The sequence below is a fragment of the Protopterus annectens genome, chromosome 2.part1 (genome assembly GCF_019279795.1).
Source record: "Protopterus annectens isolate FY-2018-M chromosome 2.part1, PAN1.0, whole genome shotgun sequence".
Lineage (NCBI taxonomy): Eukaryota > Metazoa > Chordata > Ceratodontiformes > Protopteridae > Protopterus > Protopterus annectens.
Genome location: NC_056729.1, coordinates 728,434,522 through 728,460,190, shown reverse-complemented (window position 1 = coordinate 728,460,190; position 25,669 = coordinate 728,434,522). Strand labels below are relative to the sequence as shown.

Sequence of the window (25,669 nt, the reverse complement as noted above, 5' to 3'; positions counted from 1 at the left end):
CACAACACTAATAATTGCAGTTGCATGCTTTTACTTTATTGTACATGTCTCTCTCTCTCTCTCAGTCTCTAATAGTCACTTATTATTCCCCCAGATGTTCTTTGGGGTCTACTACTCTTCACTGACACCAATGTAAACACAGCTTAACCACATAAGACAGTACATTAATCCATAACTTACCCCAAATTCGTCTGTATTGGATTTAGTTATAACAGGGTTGTTGGGAAGCTCAGCCACCACCCCTACTTCAAAAGGGAGGAAATTTGCCTGGTAAAGAATTTGGACTATGCCTGCTACATTTTGTCTGTTAATCTAGCAATCACATACATTTGTGTTTTACTTCAACATGCATTATAGAGCCAAATAATAATAGCTGTCAAACAGTAGCTGTGGGTCCTAAAAAACTGACATGTACAAACATACTGATAAACACTTAGTAAGTCTGACGGCCAAAGGGATGTTGTGTATAAACGTGCATGTGTACTTCATTCTCGGTCAGTTACGGACAAAAAAATGACATTAATATTTTCTCTACCTCACCAGCTGGTATTGTCCTACACTCTACATATTCAGCTTTGACATGGTGGAATTTTTTACATATTGTACGACGTCAGATATACCTCATGCATGTCATATAACATGCTGCAGCAGTCTGCTGCTGTGATTCTACATACGCCATGCTGTCTAATATACATTATTATATTATTATTATTATGTGTATAATATACATTAATTTGCAAATTTATGTATGCAATACAGTTCCACTAAAATGACAAATATTAAAGAAATTCATTTAGGGATACAGTTTGATGCATTGTAGACATCACAAAAACATCTCATTTCTGAATCAAAGGCAATCACTATTAATAATAATTTGCAAAAAGAAGAACCGTTTTTTTTGCAAATAAAACCATAGGAAAACTTTATTTCAAATGTCAAGCATTGCCAAGTTTTTTTTTTTTATATTAACACCAAATGTTAAAGAATAAGATATACAGGAAATCCTTGATAACAATAATAAAGTACAAGATCTAAACTTTTTCCTCAGCATGTACATATTTGGCTTTGAAAAATATGGAATTGATGACTATAACTTTTGTTTACTTCCCAAAGACTTTTATATATATATAATTTTCTAGTTTATATTCAACCTGTATGGAAGCAAATTTATTTAAAAGCCATTTTATTTTTGAGAAAATACTTAAAAATTTTTTTAGACCTTTGTTTTTTTTTACTATAAAACATTTTCACATCTTGATGCAGTTGATGTCAAGTGTGCTTAAGTCAGTATGAATCAAAGAATCAACAACAGTAGCTGCAGAAACTGGCATGTAGTCTGTACAACAACTTCAGTTAGATTACAGTACTTCCATGATAGCTGTGCATGTCAGTCAAGCTTCATCTTCAACTCATATAAAATTATGGTAGTGGTTATAAGCAACCCATTTATGAATCAGGATGAACTCCATAAAAATGTTGGGATTCACTTCTGAAAGAAATGTGTTCAAGATACTGGAGGCCTCTCACCACTTCGACAACAGACGCACAATAAAACCATTGTGTAAGGCACTCAAAAGGTTCTTATCAATCATGAGAGATCGGTCATACTGACATTCATTCCCATGCCAGGACTCATGTAACGTACTGCATGCACTGCTTTTGGAAATTCTGGAGTCATAACATGTCCATTTTCTCCAGTACTTCCCGTAATTGACAGCCTTGCACTGTTCCTCATGGCTTCGCCAAAGAGCCTCTTAAAAAAGTAATAAAAAAAAGGCATGTATTAATTCATGAGCCATCGATTTTTATCAAAATCATCAAATATTCTAACAAAAATTCACAGCACTAAAAGCAAAACAATAATACAACTAATTATAACATGCACTAGCAGAAAATTACAACTTTGCAGCTATACATCCAAAGAACAACATTCACAAATAATATGTACCTTGTTCAAATCAAAAAAACAGTTTTACTACCATACTGAAAAAAATGACACCAACAAAATACATACGATCTCTTGGTTAACTTCCTCAATTAACAGCTTAAGGACGCAACAATGAAGCTACAACGTGCACTTTTATAATTTATATCAGAACCTCGGTCCTACCCCCTAAATTTTTACACTTTCGATCCCATATACGTTGTAACCTTCCTTATAAGTTGCAAAATTCTGTGAATTCTGTGAGGAAGTTGGATTAATATTCTGTGCATTCTTTGCAACCTTCATTCGTTTCGCCTCTGCTCTGGACTTGTAACAGAACTCAATCAAAGCCACCAGCATTGCCAAACCAAGTCCACCGACAAGAATGTAGAAAACTCCAGCAACGTTACTCAGGCTTAGTGCACTTGTCTTCTCCTAGAAATGCATATAAATATCCATCAGAGAAGAAAAGTTGTGCTATTCATACTTATTACAGACACACATATACACCATGAAATTAAAACAAAACACCGAAAACAATTTCTGATATTTTAAATTGCAAGCACTATCTAGAACGGCTTTGTTAGTCAAGTGAAAACAGCAAATACAGAAATAACTCAAAATGTTACCAACAAGTGAGTTATAAGCTAACTTCAAAAGAATCCTAAGCTATTGTTTGAGTCTAGCAATATAATTTTAAAAGTTAAATAACCCAGCTTCAGCTGGTTTTATTTTACAGGAATTTTGTTACTGAAGCTGACAATGATTAGTCAGAAATGTAAATGAAACAATGTTCATTGAATAATAATGTGTGGTTTCAGCTAGTGTGTCAGACCTATTTTTCCATCTGTACATAGAGTACTTAATTTTTAACATAGGTTCTCCGTACCCATTCAGCTAAAACTTTTCAGCTTCTGCCCTGATGTGCTTCAAAATAGTGTTTTTTTTTTGGTGGGGTGCCTTATAGGACTGCAAAGAATAAAAGTGGCAAGGATACAATATCTGCATGTGCAAAAATGCATAACTTGTTGGAAGGAATAGGTCCTTGAAACAAAAAGCACCAAAAACCAATAAAATCACACAAAGTGCCAAGAAGGAAGAAACCAGCTCCAAATGAATGCAGATGATATAAAGGACTGGTAGGAAAAAATATTCCAGGTCATACAGTCCCACTGAAAGCTTTACAGTGAAATGCAGTAAACTGCTGTGTCACAGCTCATTGTAAAGTAGATGGACTGTAGTTCTGTGCTGGAGGCACACAGGTAAAGATGCAAGCCAAGGAAAAGCGGTATGTTGTAAGACAACAGACAATTTGTGCTGGTGGATAAGGCCAACAAAATATTCCTTTGTTGAGTGCCGGCTTCACAGGAAACACAGTGTTTGCAATTAATTATATGCATACTGCCATTTTTCAAGTAATGTAGAAGAGTATATGAATTACTGGTATTCCCTATGATTTTTTTTTTCATTTTCTTCCCATTCCTGTAAACTGCAGCATCTCAATTTGCATTAACATTAAATATCTACAATATGTATATACATATATGAATTGCATACTCACTGCTTTTCACATTCAAAGCAAATCCATAGAGACAACCAGACTTTCACTATGATACCAAAACACATTATTTTTTTTAAATTTACTGCAGCATGCATTAATATTTGTTAGCTACAATAAGTTGCATATAAATATATATATATCTATATATATATCTATATATATCAGCATATCTGCAGGCATTAACAATAGCTTACCAATGAATCTCATGCTTTTTGTGTGCTTTATTCTATTTAAGGTGGGTCATGCCCACATAACACACATTTTTTCACATACAACCTGCAGAGACTGACCTTACTTCCAGAGTCCTTGGCTCCACATTCCCCTTTATCGTACCACCATTTGTTTTTCAGCTTGTCTAAGACGCCTTGCTCACTGAGTTTCAATACTGCAAGATTTACTGGGGTTCTTCACGTGGAAAATAACATAAATAACATTATGAATGTTATTTTATGTTATTCATTACATAACACTGATTCAAGATCTTAGCAAGGGCGATGACCTTTGATGCGCCATTTGGCATAAACAAACCTGGTGAGATTTGTAGAGCCAGATGTGCATTAATGTATCGCCAGAAGTAACCAGCATGGGCAGCAGTTTCACAAAGGGGTTTCAATTTAAGAGGAGTCTTCTGATATATTTTTATTTATCTATTTATTCAATCATTTATGTTGAGAAATCGAAGCAATTAAAAAAATATTTACTGAGTGTAAAGGTCACAATTTGAATGTACTGTGCCAACTTGCTGGTTACTTTTCTGTGCATTAAATTACCCAACACTTTTTTGCACTGGGGCTGACCTTGGAATCACCTGCCCCGCTGCCGCACTCTCCTTTGTCGTACCACCATTTGTTTTTCAATTTGTCCAACAGGCCTTGCTCATTCAGTTTTAGTACTGCGAGGTTAACTAAAGTTCTTGAAACGATAAAACATACTTGTCAGACAGGGTGAATGATTTGTTGTTTTTTTTTTTTGTTTGTTTGTTTTATGTTTTTTTGTTTTTTTTCTTCATTTCTGTGTCTCTCTTATCACAAAAGAAAGACAATTAAACTGGCCACAATACTACATAATATTGGAAACTCTATGATCTAGTAATGCTCTAGATTTAGGTAAGGTGGTAGAGCATATAAAGAAAAAAAATGAAGGAAAGAGTGCTAATATGAGGGGGGGGTTCTATCATCTACAATAATGTACTCACATCCACCACATCAAACAACAGAATATCTGGCATGTAACTTCACAAAAAGAAACAGCAAAACAAGAACACAAACAGCAAAGTTAACTATATGATAAAGGATGGATGTAATTCATTGTTAAGTGAAAACTATAACTATTCAAGCCTCCCCCCAAAACATATAGCATTTTATCATTATTATTCTGATAAATAATTTCAACTTATGCATTAAAGTTTAACAGCAGCACACATTTTCAACAAGGTATGGTTTGATCTGCACAGTTTAAGGACTGAAAGGGTAAAAAAATATATTAAATCTTTTAGCAGTAAACAGTTACAATAGTACATGCCAATTAAAATATACCATTTTTGCTTTTTCCATAAATATTTAGCTTAATTTTTGCATTTGTTTACAATCACCATATACTATAGGACCATTGCTATTATTTTGATACTGAATGCAATGCTATCAAACAATCTAGGGTTATTGCAAAATTAGCTTTACCATTAAGTCAGTACTGAGTGTTACCTCTCAGTTATGCATGAATACTTCAGCCAGGATTTTGGTAGATTCAAAATTTAAGCCCTTCATAAGAAAACATTCATATAAAAAGACTGGGATAGATCAAAAGTTACCTCGCTTTTTTTATACAAACCATAGGACATTATTAAAGATACATCAGGGTAGGTGGGATACTATAACAACATTTCACACATTGTTATACTATTCCACCCACCTTAATGGGGATCCTTTGGGTGTTGCGATGCCATATCCCTTGGAATCGAGATTTCCTCCCACTTTCATGGTGTCGCATGGCTTCCTCTGCTCAATGTATTCATTCATGGTAGATTCTAGTAGGTAAGCATACTTCCCTTTGGACTTCCGTACACGGGCCACTCCCTCAGCTGTCGTCTTAACAAACACTGAGGGCTCGGCACTCTTCATGTATGTCCACATTTTATCAAAAAGTGCGATTTTTGATCTCTGCAAAAAAATTACAATATCAGACAGATCAATGTATAAACTGATAATGAAAGTACTGAGCTTCTCTTTTTATCATGCATTAGTTGGGTCAGCTCCTTTAAACCAACAACAGCTTGAAGTCAGAAAAACACAATGTATATACTTAAGGAAAAGTTACATGTTATCAACAAATAAGGAAAATTTTATGCCATTTCCACAGGTATTTGCAAACAGCTTCAGTGTAACATGTCCTAGCTCACTTTCAAATATACCTTTCTATGGAATTTATACAGTTAATTTGGTAGATGTAGGTAATTACACTGAACGTGCAAAATAAGCAATAATGTGATTACACATTTCAGCATTACTGTTTACAGAAATTGGCTTGATTATCACCCACTTTTCTAGTACAGAGAGCTAAAGCCCTTACTAAAACCCAGCTGTCCTAACCTGAATTAATGGCTTAGGATATAGAACAGCTAGGAAGCGTGAGCAGGAATGAGAGCCCAATGTCTGATCCCATATTCCAGGGGGAAAGACATGGCTCTAATTGGCTGACTATCAATAAACAGGTCAGTTGCTTATCAGGGGCTAGAATCCACCACATTACGCACGCACACAGGTCATTGGACCACAGTTACCAATATGACTCAGTCGTAGTCCACGTGGGAGTAAATGACTTGAGACATACCTCCCTAAACTATATGAAGAGAGACATTATGCAGTTCTCGGAATATGTGTCTCAGGCTGGTATAAGACTAGCATTGAGCAGCATTTTAACTTCTCCAAGGATGATGCCACAGTAGGAACAAAAGATGATTGCTTTAATAATTGGCTTAGTTTATGGTGTCATTCTAAGGAGGTGCAATATTTGTCAGCATGGGAGGAGATGGGCAACAGACAACGCTGCTTTGCCAGGGATGGTCTACACCTCTCACCTCTAGGTTTTTCAAATATTAGCTAAAACATTGTCTTCCCCACATAGTGCCTTTTTTAGGCAATGCCACACTGAAATGCATGCATTTCTGGTGCCAGAAAATCTGCTCTTTAGTTTTTCCCTTAGATCTTGCTAGTTTTTTCTCTCTTGCACTTCAGATAGCCTAATCACTTTGCACTTCAACAGGTTTTTGTAGCAATTATTGTTGCACATCTAAGTGCACTAGTCTTTCTTCAGGGAAATAGCTCCAGTACTTAGTAGTTATGACAACCTCTCCTGGCATGAATAAAGGGCAGTTCCCTGTGCTTTCTCCTATTAACATGGTGCACTTTGGCATTCTGAGGCATGCAGCAACTGCCTCATGTACACAACCCTCTCCTCTTACATCCCAACACTCAGACTTGTGAGAGGTGCACTTATATCACCAAACTGGAAGCTGTGCACTCTCTAGCCAAGATCATACTAGCTGGTCAAGAGGAGAAGGTCAACACCTGCACCACACCACATGGAACACATAGCCCTCCAGAACACCCACTATTACAGCTCTCACATAAAAACACAAACTACACACTCACCTTTGTGGAGGCTCCCAATAGAAATTTATCCAAACAGTAGAGACCTCCAAGACAGAAATGCACTCGACCACCACAATACAGCACAAACTGCAGGATACATAGGTCACCTCCGCAGTGTGCCCCTCAACCTAAGCCCCTAAGGTTAAAATCCTTGCCCAATACACTGATCATAGGTGACTCAATAGTGAGGCACACAGATGTCCCACTCACTAGGTTGAATAATGAGAAGGTAACAGTCAGCTGTCTATCAGGTGCCAGAATCTGACACATAACACACACACACACACACACACACACACACACACTCAGGTCACTCCACAACAAGTACAAGTATGATTCTGTCATTGTCCATGTGGGTGTGAAAGACCTGAGATGCATCTCCCTGGACTACATGAAAAGAGACATGGTGGCGCTCTCGGACTATGTGGCCCAGGCAAGTATGACACTAGCCCTGAACAGTATCCTACTGTCACCCGGAATTATACCACAGTACAAACAAAAAACGATTGATGATTGACTTCAACAAATTGGCTAAGTTTCTGGTGTCATTCAAAAGGGGATCCAGTATCTGTCTGCTTGGGATGACATGACTGACAGACCTCGATGCTTTGCCAGAGATGGTCTGCATCTGTCAACTCTGGGTTTCCAGGTACTGGCTAAGGCTCTTGACACCCCTATAGAGCCTTTTTAGGCTGTGTTCCAAAGATCAAATTACTACTGTAACAGCTATAAATAAATGCAATCTGAGGGTAATGCTGCTCACCTCTAGAAGTCTAAATCTCGAGATGCACTCACTCGAAGCACTCCTCAAAATGGAGAACACTGACATTTGTGCTGTAACGGAGACCTGGTTTAAAGTGGCAGAAAGCACTCCTGTGCTACCAGGCTATGACTCATTCCACACCTTTTGGTCTTGAAACATGGACCAAAGCTCCAAAGGTGATGGTGTCTCCATATTCATAAAGGATATGCACACCTCCAGACTAGTAGCCAAGCATAACACATCTGAGATACTTCAGGTACAACTAACATTGGGTAAGACGGTGATCCAGGTCATGGCCTGATATAGGTTCCAAACCATGTCCCTAGACTCTCACTCCACGTTCCTAAGCACCCGGGAATCTATCAAGGTCCAACCCAACACTCTCTTACTGGGAGACTTTAACTGCCCCTCCATCAACTGGGAAAACTACTCAAGCACCAATACTCTGGCCCAACGCTACCTGGAATTCATCAATTCCAATGCCCTGGACCAGCTCATTCTGACCCCCACTAGAGGATGCAACATCCTTGACCTGGTTATTACTAATATGGGAGACCATTGCTCTACACCTATAGTCAATCCCACCCTGGTCAGATCTGACCATAAACTAATCATCATGGAAATCCACATGTCACCTACCCCCCCCCCCCCGCAAAAGTAACCACCTTGAAAAACTTCTCCAAAGCTGGCTTTGGACTCCTAAAAACAGAGCTGGCTAACTTCATGGTACCCATGCCAATGGAAAATAGCTGCATGACTGCCAAGCCATACACCAAAGCACTGTACAAACATGTACACACAAATGCATGAAACTACCCATACCCAACAGAACCAAGATGCTCTCCTCCAAAAAAAGGAAGCCAATCTGGTGGTATCCTGCCATTAATAAACTCTACAACAGAAGGAAGAAAATGTTGCAGAAAAAGGTGAAGTCCCAAGACTAGAAAAACTCCCTTATTAGCCTCAACAAAAAGTTGAGATCCCTCATCAAATCCTCTAAAGCCAGCTATGAAGTCAGAATTGTGGCAGACACTAAAAACAATCACAAAGCCTTCTATAGCTATATCAAGAACCTCCACAGCAATACCCAGATTTGCTCTGAGATACCTCCTATACTCAGCCAAAAGATATTGCCAACATATTGACCAACAGATTCAGTGCCAACTTTACCCCCCCCCCGCCAAAGGACCAATCACAATACAGGAAGAATGCCAGGCACCCAGCATTATTGCACCACAGGTTAAAGCCGCATTGTTCAAGGCCAAGAATACAGCTTCCATGGGACCCGATAATAACCCTGGCTGTGTTCTACATGAACTACAAAGTGAACTGGCACCACATTTGTGTGCCCTGTTCAGTCACAGCTTCATCTCAGGATTTATCCCTACCAAATGGCACACTGCAACAGTCATCCCTCTCCATAAAGGGGGAGCTACTACAGACCCTGGGAACTATTGCCACATTAGCCTGACAAGTCTGATATGTAAAGCTATGGAGCGCATCATCATGGGCCTAATTAACAAGGATATAGGAAATCTCCAAACTCTAGATCCCACGCAATTTGGCTTTGTGAAAGGGAGATCATGCCTGCTCAACCTGGTTGACTTCTTTGAGTCAGTCACCAGGGCTGTGGATGAAGGTAAGGCAGTGCATACAGCCTGTCTCAATCTGGCCAAGGCCTTTGATACCATTCCTCACTCGGGCATTATTGATAAACCCACCAAACTAGGCATCATCCCCTATATCACTAGGTGGGTTGCACATTGGTTCACAGATAAAACATACAGTGTAAAAGTAGCGGACTCCAAGTCAGACTGTCGACTGGTCATGAGTGGAGTCCCACAGGGATCAGTTCTGGGTCCTCTCCTGTTCAGCATCTACTTCTCAGAAGTCCAGGCCTACACAAAGGGACTCTGGCTGACCAAGTTCACAGATGACTGCAAGCTGGGAGCCATTATTAACTCCCCACGTGATGCAGACATCCAACAGAAAGGCCTCACTGAGACCAATGACTGGTGTCAAAACCATGGCCTTAAGCTTAACGCCAAAAAATGCGTCGTCATCCCCCTTTGGTAATAACTCAGTTCCCACTAATTACCACATCAATGGGAGCCCACTGAACACTGAAGGCGTTATAAGAAATTTGGGGATGCAGGTTGACAGCATCCTCTCCTTCGACCACCACATTGCCACTGTGGTCAGAAAGGCCTTCTATGTGGCACATCTCATTACCAAGGGTTTTGTATCCAGGAAGAAAGAGGTCATTGTCTCTCTCTCTACTCTTCCCTCATTTGACCTATCATCGAGTATACTACCCCATTTAGCATGTACCTCACTAGACACCTGCAACAGCTGGAGAGACACAGATGTACCTCACAAAGAGGATCCTAGGCATTAAACACATGTCCTACATGGGCAGACTCAAAAGACTCCAGCTATTCTCTGTCTCATATCACCTACTTAGAGGCAATTTCTGCTTGACTTACAAAGCCATGTCTGACCCAGCTCTTTTAGAAATGCTAAATCTGAAGAAATCTCAATCCCTCCATACCACATGCTCCAGAGACCTCAACCTTATTACCACAATCAACAGAACATGCTGGAGGGACCGGTTCCTCACCCAGAGACTGCCCATGCTCTGGAATAGACTTTCCATACATGTCAAGCAGAGCACCTCTTCAAGAGAAATCTTGATGAGTGAATGGATAATTGAAAGTACACCCTGGGGATCATTCCAGTGGCTGTACTTGATAGAGGCACTGTGAACTAATGTTGGGCTGCATGATGCCAGGGCACTTCTATGGGCTAGGCTTGTAAAGGCTCCAGGACCATTGGCCTAGCACACACCTATGAAAGTACTTCTGACATAGCAAATCAAAACCAAGAACATTTAAAGGTATTACTGCTCAATGCTAGGATTCTAAACAAAAAAAACTCCACTCCCTAGAAGCTCTCTTTATCCTAGCCTAGAGAATGCTGACATCTGTGTGGTCACTGAAACATAGTTTAAAGCCACAGAGAGCACACCAACAGTGCAAGGTTATAATGTCTTTCACACATTTAGGCCAGCTACAGTACTTCTCAGGCAGGGACTAAAGGTGAAGGTGTCTCTATTTACATCAAAAATAAATATACTTCAAGGCTGGTCAAACAGGACAATGCACTTGAGCTGCTCCATGTTCAGATCACCATAGGTAAAATCCAGTACCACTTCCTTGCAAGCTATAGGTCCCCCTCTATGACCCAGGAAACCCATACCATGTGCTTAAACTTATTAGAAACACTAATGAAAATGTTGGTAAACTAACCGCCAGATAACCCGATGAACACTTCGTTGCCATATCCAAAAAAGCAAATATAAAATCAATGTACTGATTAAAATGGAGTGAAACAGGAGAAAATATACAAATAAAACGTAGTTTATTCACTGGTATCAGACAGATAAGCGCTTTTGCTAAAAAGCATCATCAGATCTTTCAAACATTCACCTTAAAACAAAATGGCTTATATACAATTTCAAAATATGTGCTACCCAATCAAAAGTTACAGTCAATTAATTCATTTAAAGTAACATTACATATAATGACATATACTAAAAACAAGCCATTGTATCAGACAATACTTATTATGTAAAATATTATATAGAAATATATATAGGATGTTTTCATGTATAAAAACAAAATACAATGGTACTTCACATCTCCTATATTGCAATTGCATATTTGTGCAAACATTAAATAATGTGTCTGTATAGGCACAATGTTAATAAAAACTATTATTGTAAAACCTAAGTACTGGTGTATAGCACATTTCCTGTCCATATATGTGTACATATATACAAATACTGAATAGACTACATATTGAATACAAAACTAATGTTGAACTGGTCAAGCTGTTATAAAGAGTACATATAAGAAGAGTAGTGCTACTAAATGTTCATAATGCTTATTTGATGTTCCTGCATCTCCTTAAAATTGGCTTGATAGATGCCCTTTCATTGAGGCCCCTGCCTTCATCTGCTCTTAATTTTATAATTCAATTACCCTCCCTGCACTCCGTATAATTCCTAATATCTCCTCCATGAGTGCTGGGGGTTATGACTTCTAAAGCTCTAAATAAAAACTTGTGTATCTCTCCTTAAAAATAAAGCTATTAGAGAGAGGCTATAATGAAGTAGACATTACCAGACAATTAAGCAATATAGCTTCCCTTAGGCAAGATGTTGCTGCACCCTATTTTGGCCCACCAGTCATTAAGAATACCACAGATATTACCCTCACTCAATCTCTTGTCAAAATTCCATCATTTTTCAGTTCAGACCACACAGAAATCAGAGGGATTATGACTAGACATTGGTCCGTTTTACAAACAGATGAGAGCTTAAAAAAGATAGTTGGAGATGAACCACACTTTTTGTTTAGGAACAAGAAGAATTTGAAAAGGTTACTGTGCTACCCTAAAAATGAAGATTGGATACTTGAAGGTGGACACACTGAGTCCTGTGGCCACTGTAATTTTTGTATATATATATATATAGATACCGAAGAGGAATTTTTTCATCCAGATTTACAAAAGGAATTTCGAATATCAGCAACAGCTAATTGCATGACTTCTCACTTGGTTTATTTGGCTGTGTGCCAGACCTGTTCCTCTTTTTATGTAGGGAAAACCAACAGGGCTTTTAGGGACAGGATATGAGAGCATATTTACCATATTAGAAAGGGCTCAGTGCATAATGCACTAGCTAAGCACACAGCACAATATGGAGATACACACAAGTTTTTATTTAGAGCTTTAGAAGTCATAACCCCCAGCACTCGTGGAGGAGATATTAGGAATTATACTGAGTGCAGGGAGGGCAATTGGATTATCCAAAATGACAGTCACAAGAAACAAAACCAATAAAATCCAATCCAATAGCCACAGAACCCGGAGCTGATAGTAATGTAGTATCTGATTTATTAATCCACACACAACGGTAAATAAATAAATAAACCAAGCGCTTTCACCCGGCTCCTGCCAGGCTTTATCAAGGAACATACACTTGTCAGCTGCATTTAACAATCTTTAAGTATGAAAGTGAAAGCGCTTGGTTTATTTATTTATTTATTTATTTATTTACCGTTGTGTGTGGATTAATAAATCAGATACTACAGGGCAATTGGATTATAAAATTAAGAGCAGATGATGGCAGGGGCCTCAATGAAAGGGCATCTATCAAGCCAATTTTAAGGAGACGCAGGAACATCAAATAAGCATTATGAACATTTAGTAGCACTACTCTTCTTATATGTACTCTTTATAACAGCTTGACCACTTCAACATTAGTTTTGTATTCAATATGTAGTCTATTCAGTATTTGTATATATGTACACATATATGGACAGGAAATGTGCTATACACCAGTACTTAGGTTTTACAATAATAGTTTTTATTAACATTGTGCCTATACAGACACATTATTTAATGTTTGCACAAATATGCAATTGCAATATAGGAGATGTGAAGTACCATTGTATTTTGTTTTTATACATGAACACATCCTATATATATTTCTATATAATATTTTACATAATAAGTATTGTCTGATACAATGGCTTGTTTTTAGTATATGTCATTATATGTAATGTTACTTTAAATGAATTAATTGACTGTAACTTTTGATTGGGTAGCACATATTTTGAAATTGTATATAAGTCATTTTGTTTTAAGGTGAATGTTTGAAAGATCTGATGATGCTTTTTAGTGAAAGCGCTTATCTGTCTAGACACCAGTGAATAAACTATGTTTTATTTGTATATTTTCTCCTGTTTCACTCTGTTTTCATCAGTACATTGATTTTATTAGAAACACTAACCATCTATTCCAATACCATATTCCTGGGTGATTTTAATTACCCCACTATTAACTTGGAATCCTATACGACACCAAATGTACATGCACAGAGATCCCTGAATTTTATAAACACAAGCTCCCTGGACCAGATAGTCAATACACCAACCAGGGGTGCAACCATACTGGATCTGGTCCTCACTAATATGGGGGACTGCTGCACACCCCCTACTGTAATGCCTTCCCTGGTATAGAAGACCTTCTGGTTGATACATTACACTCCAACTTTATCCTTCTTTCCCCTCAGCCTTTCCTCAGGAAATATCATCAAATATAAGTACCCCTACTACCACTAGGGAACAGGTCCTTAATGCTCTCTCAAGGACCAAGAACATTGCATCAGTGGGCCCAGACAATATCCCAGGATACCTTCTAAATAGCATGAAACATGACCTATCAGGGCCTCTGGAATTACTATTCAACTGTAGCCTCTAAACAGTCTTCATGCCTCATGAATGGAAAAAGGCACCAGTCATCCCTCTGCACAAAGGTGGGTCATCTACATACTCTGGAAACTACAGACCCATAAGTCTCACTAGTCTGACATGTAAAGCCATGGAAAGAATTATCATGGAGATGATCAACAGAGATGGAGTAAACCTCCAAACACTGGACCCAGCCCAGTTTGGTTTCATCAAGGGAAGATCATGACTCCTAAACCTGGTGGGCTTCTTTGAGAAGATCACCAAAACAATGGATTAGGGCAAAATCATTCACATTACCTACCTTGACCTGGCCAAGGCATCTGACACAATACCCCACTCGGGTATTGTTGAAAAACTCAAGAGGATAGGTACAAACCATTATGTCACCTGGTGAATAGCCAACTGGCTCAAAGACAGGACCCAGGAAGTTAGAATTGGGGATTCCACTTCTACAAAGAGGCCAGTCACAAGTGGAGTCCCTCAGGGATCAGTCATTGGACTGCTCCTTTTTGGCATTTACTTCTCAGAAGTCAAGGCCAATGTCAATGGTCTCTGGCTGACTAAATTTGCAGATGATTGCAAATTAGGAGCTGTTATTGAATCTCACATTGACACAAATGTTCTCCAGGAGGGGCTGACACAGACAAATAACTGGTGTCAAAGTCATGGACTAAAACTAAATGCCATGAAATGCATAATAGTATCCTTTGGGAAATCATCCATCCCTGGTAACTATCATATTAACAACACACCCCTTAGCATTGACCAGTAGTCAGGGACTTAGGGACACGCATAGATAGTAATCTAACCTTTGACCATCACGTGTCTACAGTGGTGAGGAAATCATTCTATGTTGCGCAGCTTATAAACAAAGGTATGGCATCTAAGTCCAAGGAAGTCATTGTTCCACTATATTCGGCATTCATCAGACCTTCATTGAGTACAATGACTCCTTTGGTATGTACCTAACCAGGCATATCCAACAACTGGAATGTCCACAGAGATTCCTCACTAAAAGAATACAGGGCATAAGTAAAATGTCCTATGCTGACCGCCTGAAGGTACTGTCCCTGTATTCTGTCTCCTATAAGTTTTGGGGGAGATCTATGCCTGGCATAAAGGGCATTGTCAGACCACCCCCCCCCCCACCCTGATGGACCTCCTGCATATCTACAAAAGAAACAGCACCAGAATTACCTTTTCTAAAAACTTAAACCTTGCCTGTAATATAAATAGGACCTGCTGGAGAGATAGGTATGTATCCCAGAAGCTACCCCTTCTATGGAGAAGACTCCCCATCTGTGTGAAGCAGAGTTCCTCCCTAAAGCAATTCAAGTGCAACTTGGACAATTGGATGGGAAACCCAAAATTCATCCCTGGTTTGGCACCTATGTCTCTAATGGACACATGTAACCTGTAAATGGTTCATCTCCCAGGCCCATTCTTACACTTATCAAGGGTATCAGAACATGTTAGAGATTTGGGATGCATGGCTAGGCTTAAAAAGGCCCTTGTGGTCATTAGCCTAGTAAACACCTATGAACCTATGAACCTATATGTCACCAAATATGGTCAGGACATGTGAATATAGGCTTGATGCTTCCAAAGTGGCATTGGCAGTCTTCATTGGCATACATGGAGTAGCACAAATGTTCATGCAGAAATTGCAGAATGCCACCCCCTGTGTATTGTGACTGCTCACAATAACCAGCTATAAGTCGGGATATCGAGTAATAACAAAAATTCCAAACTGACTGAATGAATGCAGGCATCACTGTAAACCAAACAGTGATACCACTCAGGCATGCAGTGATGATAAAATTGAATTCATGTCACTAGAGCCAGCTTGAAAAAGAGGATAGTTAGAATTCTGGGTTACAGATATCAAGATGTTTAGTTTAACCTTAAAACTGGAGACAGTCATACTGTGCTTTTGTTTAAGTAGCTCACCAATGTTTGGTGGAGAAGAAACAGGGCTTCCAGATGTTAACATAGTTGGAATAATAGATTGTTGGTATCTTCTTGCAAAAATGCTTGGCAACGTAAATAGCTTAGACTGATAAAGTCATCTCTATCCGTTTCTCCCAGAGCTGCTTTTATTTGGTTTACATTTATCTTCTTGCAAAATACTTCATTTCTTCTCAGAAATATATTTGATTTCCAAAACATTTTGTATCTTATTCTAGACATACAGAGCCTTTTACAGGAAAAGCCTCCCTTTGATGATCCAGCAATGTGGCAAAAAGGGATAAGACCCTGGCTACATTCCAGGAAATGTGGGGTTGATTAGTGGCTCAAGCATCTTATATGCTGGCAAAGGGAGAATAGGCTCAATCATACAAATGGAGAAGGCATGCACTCAGGCACACCTTATGCTTACTCCCTAGTGCTATCATACAAACAGGGAAAGCATGCACTCAGGCACACCTTGTGCTTAATCTGTAGTGCTATCATACAAATGGGAAAGGCATGCACTCAGGCGCACCTTGTGCTTAATCTCTGGTGCTATCATACAAATGGGGAAGGCATGCACTCAGGCACACCTTGTGCTTAATCTCTAGTGCTATCATACAAATGGGGAAGGCATGCACTCAGGCACACCTTGTGCTTAATCTCTAGTCCTATCATACAAATGGGGAAGGCATGCACTCAGGCACACCTTGTGCTTAATCTCTAGTGCTATCATACAAACAGGGAAGGCATGCACACCTTGTGCTTAATCTCTAGTGCTATCATACAAACGGGGAAGGCATGCACTCAGGCACACCTTGCGCTTAATCTCTAGTGCTATCATACAAACGGGGAAGGCATGCACTCAGGCACACCTTGCGCTTAATCTCTAGTGCTATCATACAAACGGGGAAGGCATACACTCAGGTACACCTTGTGCTTAATCTCTAGTGCTATCATACAAAGCGTATCCTATAATTAAAAAGATCATCTCTACTTGACTCCAAGTAGACTATTCTCTATCTGTTAAACGTAGCACTTGCTCCTACAGTACTTATTACCTTGATACGGCACTCTTGTCATAGATAGTACCCCAAAAAGGCAACCCCCCATTTCTCGGTCACCCACGTCCCCCGGAATCTTTTTAAAGTTTTTTTTGTCTATTCCTTCTAGCATGTCGAGGGATCAGTTGCTAGTGTCCTCTCCTGCTCAGCTGGTGAACCTGGGAATATTGAGGCAATGTTACAATTGCCTCATGTACACAGACAACCCTCTCCTCCTCCCACAAAACACAAATACATGCGAGAGATGCAACTACGGCCAAACTGGAGGCTGAGCTCTCTCAACATAGGACTGGCAAGACCAGTCAGGAGGAGAAGGTTACCACACACACTATAGACCCAGTCTCACATATTACCATTACAACCTCAAATCATACACATAAACACACAAAGACATACTCGGAGGCTCTGATCAAAAATCTACCAAAACAGCAGAGGCCACCAAAGCAGACACCCAAACAACCACCACCTCAGAACACAACACCTGCAACACATAGACCTCACAGTCAGAGTGTCAAACAGTCACAGCCCTTAAGGCCAAACACAATGCCAGACACACTAGTCATTGGTGACTCCATAGTCAGACACACTGACGTCCCGCTCACCAGACTGAGTAAGGAGAAGGTCACAGTAAGCTGCCTGTCGGGCGCTAGAATCCGCCACATAACGCAAGCACTCAGGTCTCTCAACAGCAGGTACAAATATGATTCAGTCATTGTCCACGCTGGTGTAAACGACCTGAGACGTACCTCCTTGGACTACATGAAAAGAGACATTGAGGAGCTCTCTGATTATGTAGCCCAGACAGGTATGACCCTGACCTTGAGCAGTATCCTACCTTCACCAAGAATGATGCCACAATACAGAGATAAGATGATCAGCTTTAACAATTGGCTTAAACACTGGTGTCATTCAAAGGGGATCCAGTGTCTGTCTGCCTGGGATGACATGCTGGACAAGCCACGCTGCTTGCAAGGGACGGCTTGCACCTGTCACCCTGGGATTCGGATATTGGCAAAGGCTCTTGCCACCCCCATAGTGCCTTTTTAGGCAAGGCTCAAATTCTAAACCTACCACCCTAGAACACAAAAAGGAAAAAACTAAGGGTAATGCTGCTCAATGCCAGAAGTCTAAATCTCAAAATGCACGCACTCGAGGCCCTTCTCAGTATGGAGAACATCGATGTCTGTGCTGTGACAGAAACCTGGTTCAAGGCTCCTGAGAGCACCCCGGCTATCAGGTTTTACCTCATATCATGCGTTCCGGCCCCAAAATCTGGACAATACCAAGAAAGGAGGGGGTATCCATATTCATCAAGGACACCCACACCTCAAGACTGGTGGCAACGCACGATGCATCGGAGACCATCCAGGTGCAATTAACCATAGGCAAGACTGCTCTGCAAATTGTAGCATGTTACAGGCCACCTCACAAACTCAGGAACCTCACATGGCCTTCCTGAAAACACTAGAGGATAAATGTATCACCAAACACCATCATACTAGGTGACTTCAATTACCCTAATATAGACTGGGAACACTACTCAAGCCCAAACACCCTAGCCCAAAAGTTCCTGGAATTCATAAACTCAAATGCCATGGAACAACTAGTCACCATCCCCACAAGAGGAGATAACATACTTGATCTCATCATCACGAACATGGGAGCACAATGTTCAACACCGGAGGTACCCCTCACTGGTGAGATCAGACCACAAACTAATCTCGCTGGAGGTCCTCATCCCACCCCCACCTGAGATAAAAAGACCACAGTAAAGAACTTCTCAAAAGCCGACTTCACACTTCTAAAGACTAGTGTGGTCTCCTTTAAGGCCCCGAGCCGCGGAAAACAGTACTCAAGCCGCTGAATCACTTACAAATGCCTTCTACCAGCACCTGCAGGACTGCATGGATAAGGCAATCCCAAGCAAAACAAAGACTCCTTGTACCAAAGGCAAGCATCCAGTCTGGTGGACCCCAGCCATAAACAAACTCTACAACAAAAGGAGGAAGCTACTACAAGATAGAGCAAAATCCTTAAAAGGTAAGACACCCTTGATCACTATAAGTAAAAAACTAAGAGCTCTCATAAAATCATCCAAAGCAAATTTCGAGAGAAAAATAGCTAAAGACTCAAAAGACAATCATAAGGCCTTCTTTAGCTATGTTAGAAACCTGGGAGGAAACTCCCAGATATGCTCAGAGCTAGTTCAAAATGATGTGAAGATTACTGATCCTACAGACATTGCCAACATACTGGCTGACAGGTTCAGTGCAAACTTCTCCCCCCCCCCAAAAGGAGAGATATATATACCAAACGATTGCAGCCCCCAAACATCTCCAGCGCCCAAGTGAGAACTGCTCTCTCCAAAGCAAAAACACAGCATCCATGGGACCTGATGGTGTCCCCGGCTGTGTGCTCCATGAACTCAATGAGGAATTAAACCCACAGCTAGGACAGCTGTTTAATCAAAGTCTTACCTCTGGATACGCACCCAGGAGTGGCGCACTGCAACTGTGGTACCACTTCACAAAGGCGGTGCCTCCACCGACCCTGGAAATTACCGCCCATTAGCTTGACAAGCCTTATCTGCAAAGCCATGGAGAGGATCATAATGGACCTCATAAATAAAGACATAGGAATTTGCAGACTTTGGATCCAACCCAGTTTGGCTTTGTCAAAGGCAGATCATGCCTTTTAAACTTGGTTGACTTTTTCAAACAGTCACCAAAGCCATTGATGAGGAAAGGCAGTCCATACAGCCTACCTCGATCTGGCTAAGGCCTTCGATACAATACCCCATTCGGGTATCATTGAAAACTCATCAGCTTAAATGTCAACCCATACATCACAAGATGGGTTGCAAACTGGCTGAGTGACAGAACCCACAGGGTCAGAGCTGCTGGCGCCATGTCAGACTCAAAGCCTGTCACAAGTGGTGTCCCACAGGGCTCAGTCCTGGGCCCACTCTTGTTTGGCATCTACTTTTCCAAGTACAAGCAAACACAGGAGGGTTATGGCTGACAAAGTTTGCAGATGACTGCAAACTGGGCGCCATAGTAGAAAACACATCTGACACAGATATCCTTCAGAAGGGTCTCACAGAAACGGATAACTGGTGCCAGAGCCACGGCCTAAAGTTAAATGGCATAGTCATACCCTTCGGGAAAAACAAGGTTACCCCTAGCTACCAAATAGGTGGCAATCCACTGAGCACAGAAGAAGTTATCAGGGACCTGGGGACCCAGGTTGATAGTAGTCTGTCATTCGACACCCATGTAGCTAAAGTAGTTAGGAAGACCTTCTACATTGCCCACCTTATCATGAAGGGATTCTCATCTAGATCAAGGGAGGTCATAGTCTCCCTTTACTCATCACTCATCAGACCAATGATTGAGTACAATGCCCCATTCGGAATGTATCTGACCCGACACTTGCAGCAGCTGGAGAGGCCACAAAGTTCCTCACCAAAAGGATAAAGGGTCTCAAAAATCTGTCCTATGCTGCCCGACTGAAAGAACTCCAGCTCTATTCAGTCGCACCGCTTGCTCAGAGGTGACCTTTGCCTAACATACAAGGCCATGTCAAACCCAGATTTGATGAATATGCTTCACCTCAAAAATCTAGATCCATCAGAGCCACAAGGGCGGGAGACTTAAACCTTGACACGGCTATTAATAGGACGTGCTGGAGGGATAGATTCATCACCCAAAGACTCCCTATGCTGTGGAACAAAATCCCGGTACATGTGAGGCAGAGCACCTCGCTGGCCTTGTTCAAGAGAAATCTTGACCAATGGATGGGAGATCGCAGATATACCCCAGGGATTACCTCAGTGTCACTGCTCGACAGAGGCACAGAAAAATAATGGGTATAGTTCCCCATACTAAAGGGGTGGCCTAAGCCACAAAACGATGGGCTAGGCTTGTAAATGCCCTCGGGCAGATAGCCTAGTATGAACCTATGAACCTATGAACCTATGAAACGGGGAAGGCATGCACTCAGGCACACCTTGTGCTTAATCTCTAGTGCTATCATACAAACGGGGAAGGCATGCACTCAGGCACACCTTGTGCTTAATCCCTAGGGCTATCATACAAATGGGGAAGGCATGCACTCAGGCAAACCTTGTGCTTAATCTCTAGTGCTATCATACAAGCAGGGAAGGTATCTACTCAGGCACACCATGTGCTTAATCCCTAGTGCTATCATGCAAACAAGGAAGGCATGCACTCAGGCACACCTTGTGATTAATCCCTAGTACTATCATACAAACGGGGAAGGTATGCACTCAGGCACATCTTGTGTTTAATCCCTAGTGCTATCATACAAACAGGGAAGGTATGCACTCAGGCACATCTTGTGTTTAATCCCTAGTGCTATCATACAAACGGGGAAAGCATGCACTCAGGCACACCTTGTGCAATCCCTAGTGCTATCATGCAAACGGGGAAGGCATGCACTCAGGCACACCTTGTGCTTAATCCCTACTGCTAGTTTAGGACATGTGGTGGTATTCTCCTTAGGACATGTTTTTACTGCCACAGAGAGGATGATATGTCAGAATGCCCCAATGCATGCACATCCCTGGATATTACCAGTGCATGGAGGTTATGCAATGAAAGAACACTCCTCGCCAGCAATATGATACTGCCCCAGGTGCCTTGATCTCCTAACCAGCTCTTAGCATGGTTTGGAGTTATTCCAGAGTAGGAAAAGTGAGCCCAGAAGACGTGTTTGATGAGGAAAGACCCTGTGATCAGCTGGTGGTGAGCCTCAAAGAGCCAAAAAAATAAATAAAAGCTCATTTTGACAATCTTTCCAGAGATAAAAAAAACAGTATGGTCCTTAGTTGCAGCTCTTAGCCATCTTCCCTAGCAGTTTTTTTTTTCATTTTTTCACCTATAGGAATACAAAATGGCTGAGTCATTTCTTGAGTCCAACTGTAAGTTTGTCCTTCCTAATAGAGAAACAGTAATCTTGATAAAGTGGCTTGTGTGTAGACCATGTGACTAAGGGCAATGATGACATGCAAAGGAACATTATGAAGCTCATCCCGTAAAACAGCTTCTGCTAACATGAAACCATCATCTGATGGCTATCAATAATACAGAGGGTTTTGCCTTCTTTCTGCACATATTAGGAAACAAGACAGTCAATCCAGTCCATCACTGAGGCATTTTGTATTATAGAAAACATGGGATCTTAAACAAATTATGTAAATTGGCTCATCAGATAAGACTTGCATTGACCTTGCAATTGGCAAGGCATTTGAATTTTCTGTTCTATATAATTACATAATCCTTCTCAAAGTGCAACAAGATGATCAACTAGAGAATAAAGTATTTCCACAGTACTGAGTTGTAGAACTGTATCCCCAAACTAATGGTGTTGCTCCAGAGGAGATAGATAACAACCGCACAAGATTTACATATCCATTTCTGACAAAGTGAGGCATGTTTTACTTATTATTTTAGGCGGCACTAATGTGCTGAGTGCATAAAAAATTATCTAAAATCATGTCACTAACATACTGGGGATGGGCAAAAAAAAAGTAGGCAAACAAAAAGGTTTCTTAATGGTACCAACAGGCATTGCTCCCTTTTCAGTACTATCTGCATATTAGTGGAGCTAAGCACGTTCTTTAAGCAATGAATTATAACAAGTTTGACTGACTAACATTTTATCCTGAATATACTGACATTTGGGAATGTTTGATATCAAACATCAATATTTTACACCATCCAGAGGGAAAATGGTTATTTGCTTAGTATTACAAAGATACTGAAATAGTAAAATCATTGTTACTACTGCTCCTGCTGATAAATTCCTTCACAGTTACTGCTGCTCCTTCTGCTCAATTCTGTCACTGTTACTGCTGCTCCTACTGCTGAATTCATTCACTGTTACCACTGCTCTTGCTTCTGAATTTCATCACTGTAATGCTGCTCCTGCTGCTGAATTCTATCAGTTACTGCTGCTCCTGCTGCTGAATTCAATCACTGTTACTTCTACTCTTACTGCTAAATTCTGTCACTGTTACTGCTACTCTTACTGCTAAATTCCATCACTCTTACTGCTACTCTTACTGCTAAATTGTCACTGTTACTGCTACTCTTACTGCTACATTCCATCACTCTTACTGCTGCTCCTGCTGCTGATTCCATCACTCTTACTACTGATCCTGAATTCCATCACTATTACAGCTGCTCCTGAATTCCGTTAACTGCTACTGCTGATTCTGCTGCTGAATTCCATCACTGTTAACACTGCTCCTGCAACTGAATTCTCTCTGTTACTGCTGCAGCTACTCCTGCTGCTGAATTCCATCACTGTTACGGTTACAGCTGCACCTGCTGCTGACTTCCATCACTGTTACTGCTGCTCCTGATGCTGAATTCCATCACTGTTACTGCTGCAGCTGCTCCTGCTGCTGAATTTCATCATTGCTACTGGTCCTGCTGCTCCTGAATTCTGTTACTGTTACTGCTGCTCCTGCTGCTGAATTCTGTCATTATTACTGCTGCAGCTGCTTCTGCTGCTGAATTTGGTCACTGTTACTGCTGCTCCTGCTGCTGCTGAATTTGGTCACAGTTACTGCTCTTCTAGCTGCTGAATTCAGTCAATGTTACTGCTGCACCTGCTGCTGACTTCCATCACTCTTACTGCTGCTCCTGATGCTGAATTCCATCACTGTTACTGTTGCTCCTGATGCTGAATTCCATCACTGTTACTGTTAAAGCTGCACCTGCTACTGACTTCCATCACTGCTGCTCTTGATGCTGAATTCCATCACTGTTACTGCTGCAGCTGCTCCTGCTGCTGAATTTCATCATGGTTACTGTTTCTCCTGCTGCTGAATGCCATAATTGCTACTAGTCCTGCTGCTCCTGCTGCTGAATTCTGTCACTGTTACTGCTACTCCTGCTGCTGAATTATATCACTATTACTGCTGCAGCTGCTCCTGCTGCTGAATTTGGTCACTGTTATTGCTGCTCCTGCTGCTGAATTTGGTCACAGTTACTGCTCTTCTAGCTGCTGAATTCAGTCACTGTTACTGCTGCACCTGCTAATGACTTCCATCACTGTTACTGCTGCTCCTGATACTGAATTCCATCACTGTTACTGCTGCAGCTGCACCTGCTGCTGAATTTCATCATGGTTACTGTTGCTCCTGCTGCTGAATTCCATCATTGCTACTGGTCCTGCTGCTCCTGCTGCTGAATTCTGTCACTGTTACTGCTGCTCCTGCTGCTGAATTTGTTCACAGTTACTGCTCTTTCTACCTGCTGAATTCACTCACTGTTACTGCTGCTCCTGCTGCTGAATTCCATCACTGTTACTGCTGTTCCTGCTGTTTGGTGAGGCTGTTCAGGAGTCTGCAAGATGATTCCTTCAACTCAGTCTGAGGTTATTTTTGGACTACATCTGGCCTTTACTCTAAGAAAGTGGATTGTTATATATATGCAAGAGTTTTAAATTGTACTGAAGATATAATCAGTGGTTCTGGATTGTTTTTTTTTCTGCCATTTCTCCCATTTTGCTGATCCTTTAATTAAGCTGTACTTGGGGATGTAATTCCGCAGACAATGGTGTTTCAATATCAACATAATTCTAGACTTCACTTTTAACTTAGTATATTATATAACTGGTTATTTTTCTATAATTTGTATTAGTCATAATTTTATATTTCAATTGTGGGGTTGTTTGCTTAGTACTCAAAATCATTTACTTGAAATATTTCACTTTAGAATACATTTTCATATATTTCATTGTCCATGTTTATATACTTTGGTTTGATTTTGCAAAATGTCCTTAGAAAATAAACAGTACAATAAAGCAGAAGTGGAAAACTGATAACTACAATGACCTCCAAGAAAAACATTTTTTCATAATGGCTATATTATGGACCAATTTACCATTTATGGCAAGTAACAAATTAATAACACATTAGCAGTTTATGTATGTTTAAAGCAGAAACAGTTAAATAGATAACATTATGCACAAACTAATCTTAGAATGATACAGACTTCACTATAACCTAAGTTGAGGTTTATGAGTGTCTCAGAAGATACACATTAAAACAGTGAACATGAAAAAGAAGGTCCTGGAACAAACAGCAACCTCCATGGATTGGATGGTTAGTCTGACTGGAAAAAATACCCCTGCCTGATTTTGTCACTTACTATCTCATAGCTGCATAACAGAAACAATGGATTCACACTTTAGTCATCTTTCTGAAATCTAAGTATTGTAAGACTGTTATAAGGCTTGTTTTCCTATAAATTGACAGGATACTTATGCAAAACTGAACTAATCCATGCTCTTCTGAAAAAAACATGAAAGAGGAAAAAAGTAGCAATTTGCATTTCCAGCATCACACAATTAAAAAAGACCACAATTCTCTTCTATTTCTCCTCCCAGCAATAGTTTAAATGTTTACTTA

At 40.5% G+C, this 25,669-nt stretch overlaps 1 protein-coding gene across 4 annotated transcripts in view; it reads right to left on the bottom strand.

Moving 5' to 3' along the window:
- Positions 1–892: 892 nt before the first annotated feature.
- The window catches only part of GRIA2 (glutamate ionotropic receptor AMPA type subunit 2), a 1,022,901-nt gene continuing 998,124 nt past the window's right edge, over positions 893–25,669 (bottom strand). The window contains exons 13-17 of one of the 4 annotated variants that reach the window (XM_044062451.1): positions 5,394–5,641; positions 4,273–4,397; positions 3,776–3,882; positions 2,225–2,359; positions 893–1,753 (exon numbers count right to left, since the gene is read on the bottom strand). In XM_044062451.1, the coding sequence (XP_043918386.1) occupies positions 1,589–1,753; positions 2,225–2,359; positions 3,776–3,882; positions 4,273–4,397; positions 5,394–5,641 (780 nt within the window). In that variant the 3' untranslated portion in view covers positions 893–1,588. Of the gene's footprint in view, positions 1,754–2,110; positions 2,360–3,775; positions 3,891–4,272; positions 4,398–5,393; positions 5,642–25,669 lie in introns of those variants that run through there. The other 3 variants (XM_044062448.1, XM_044062447.1, XM_044062449.1) reach the window with 3 other exon arrangements.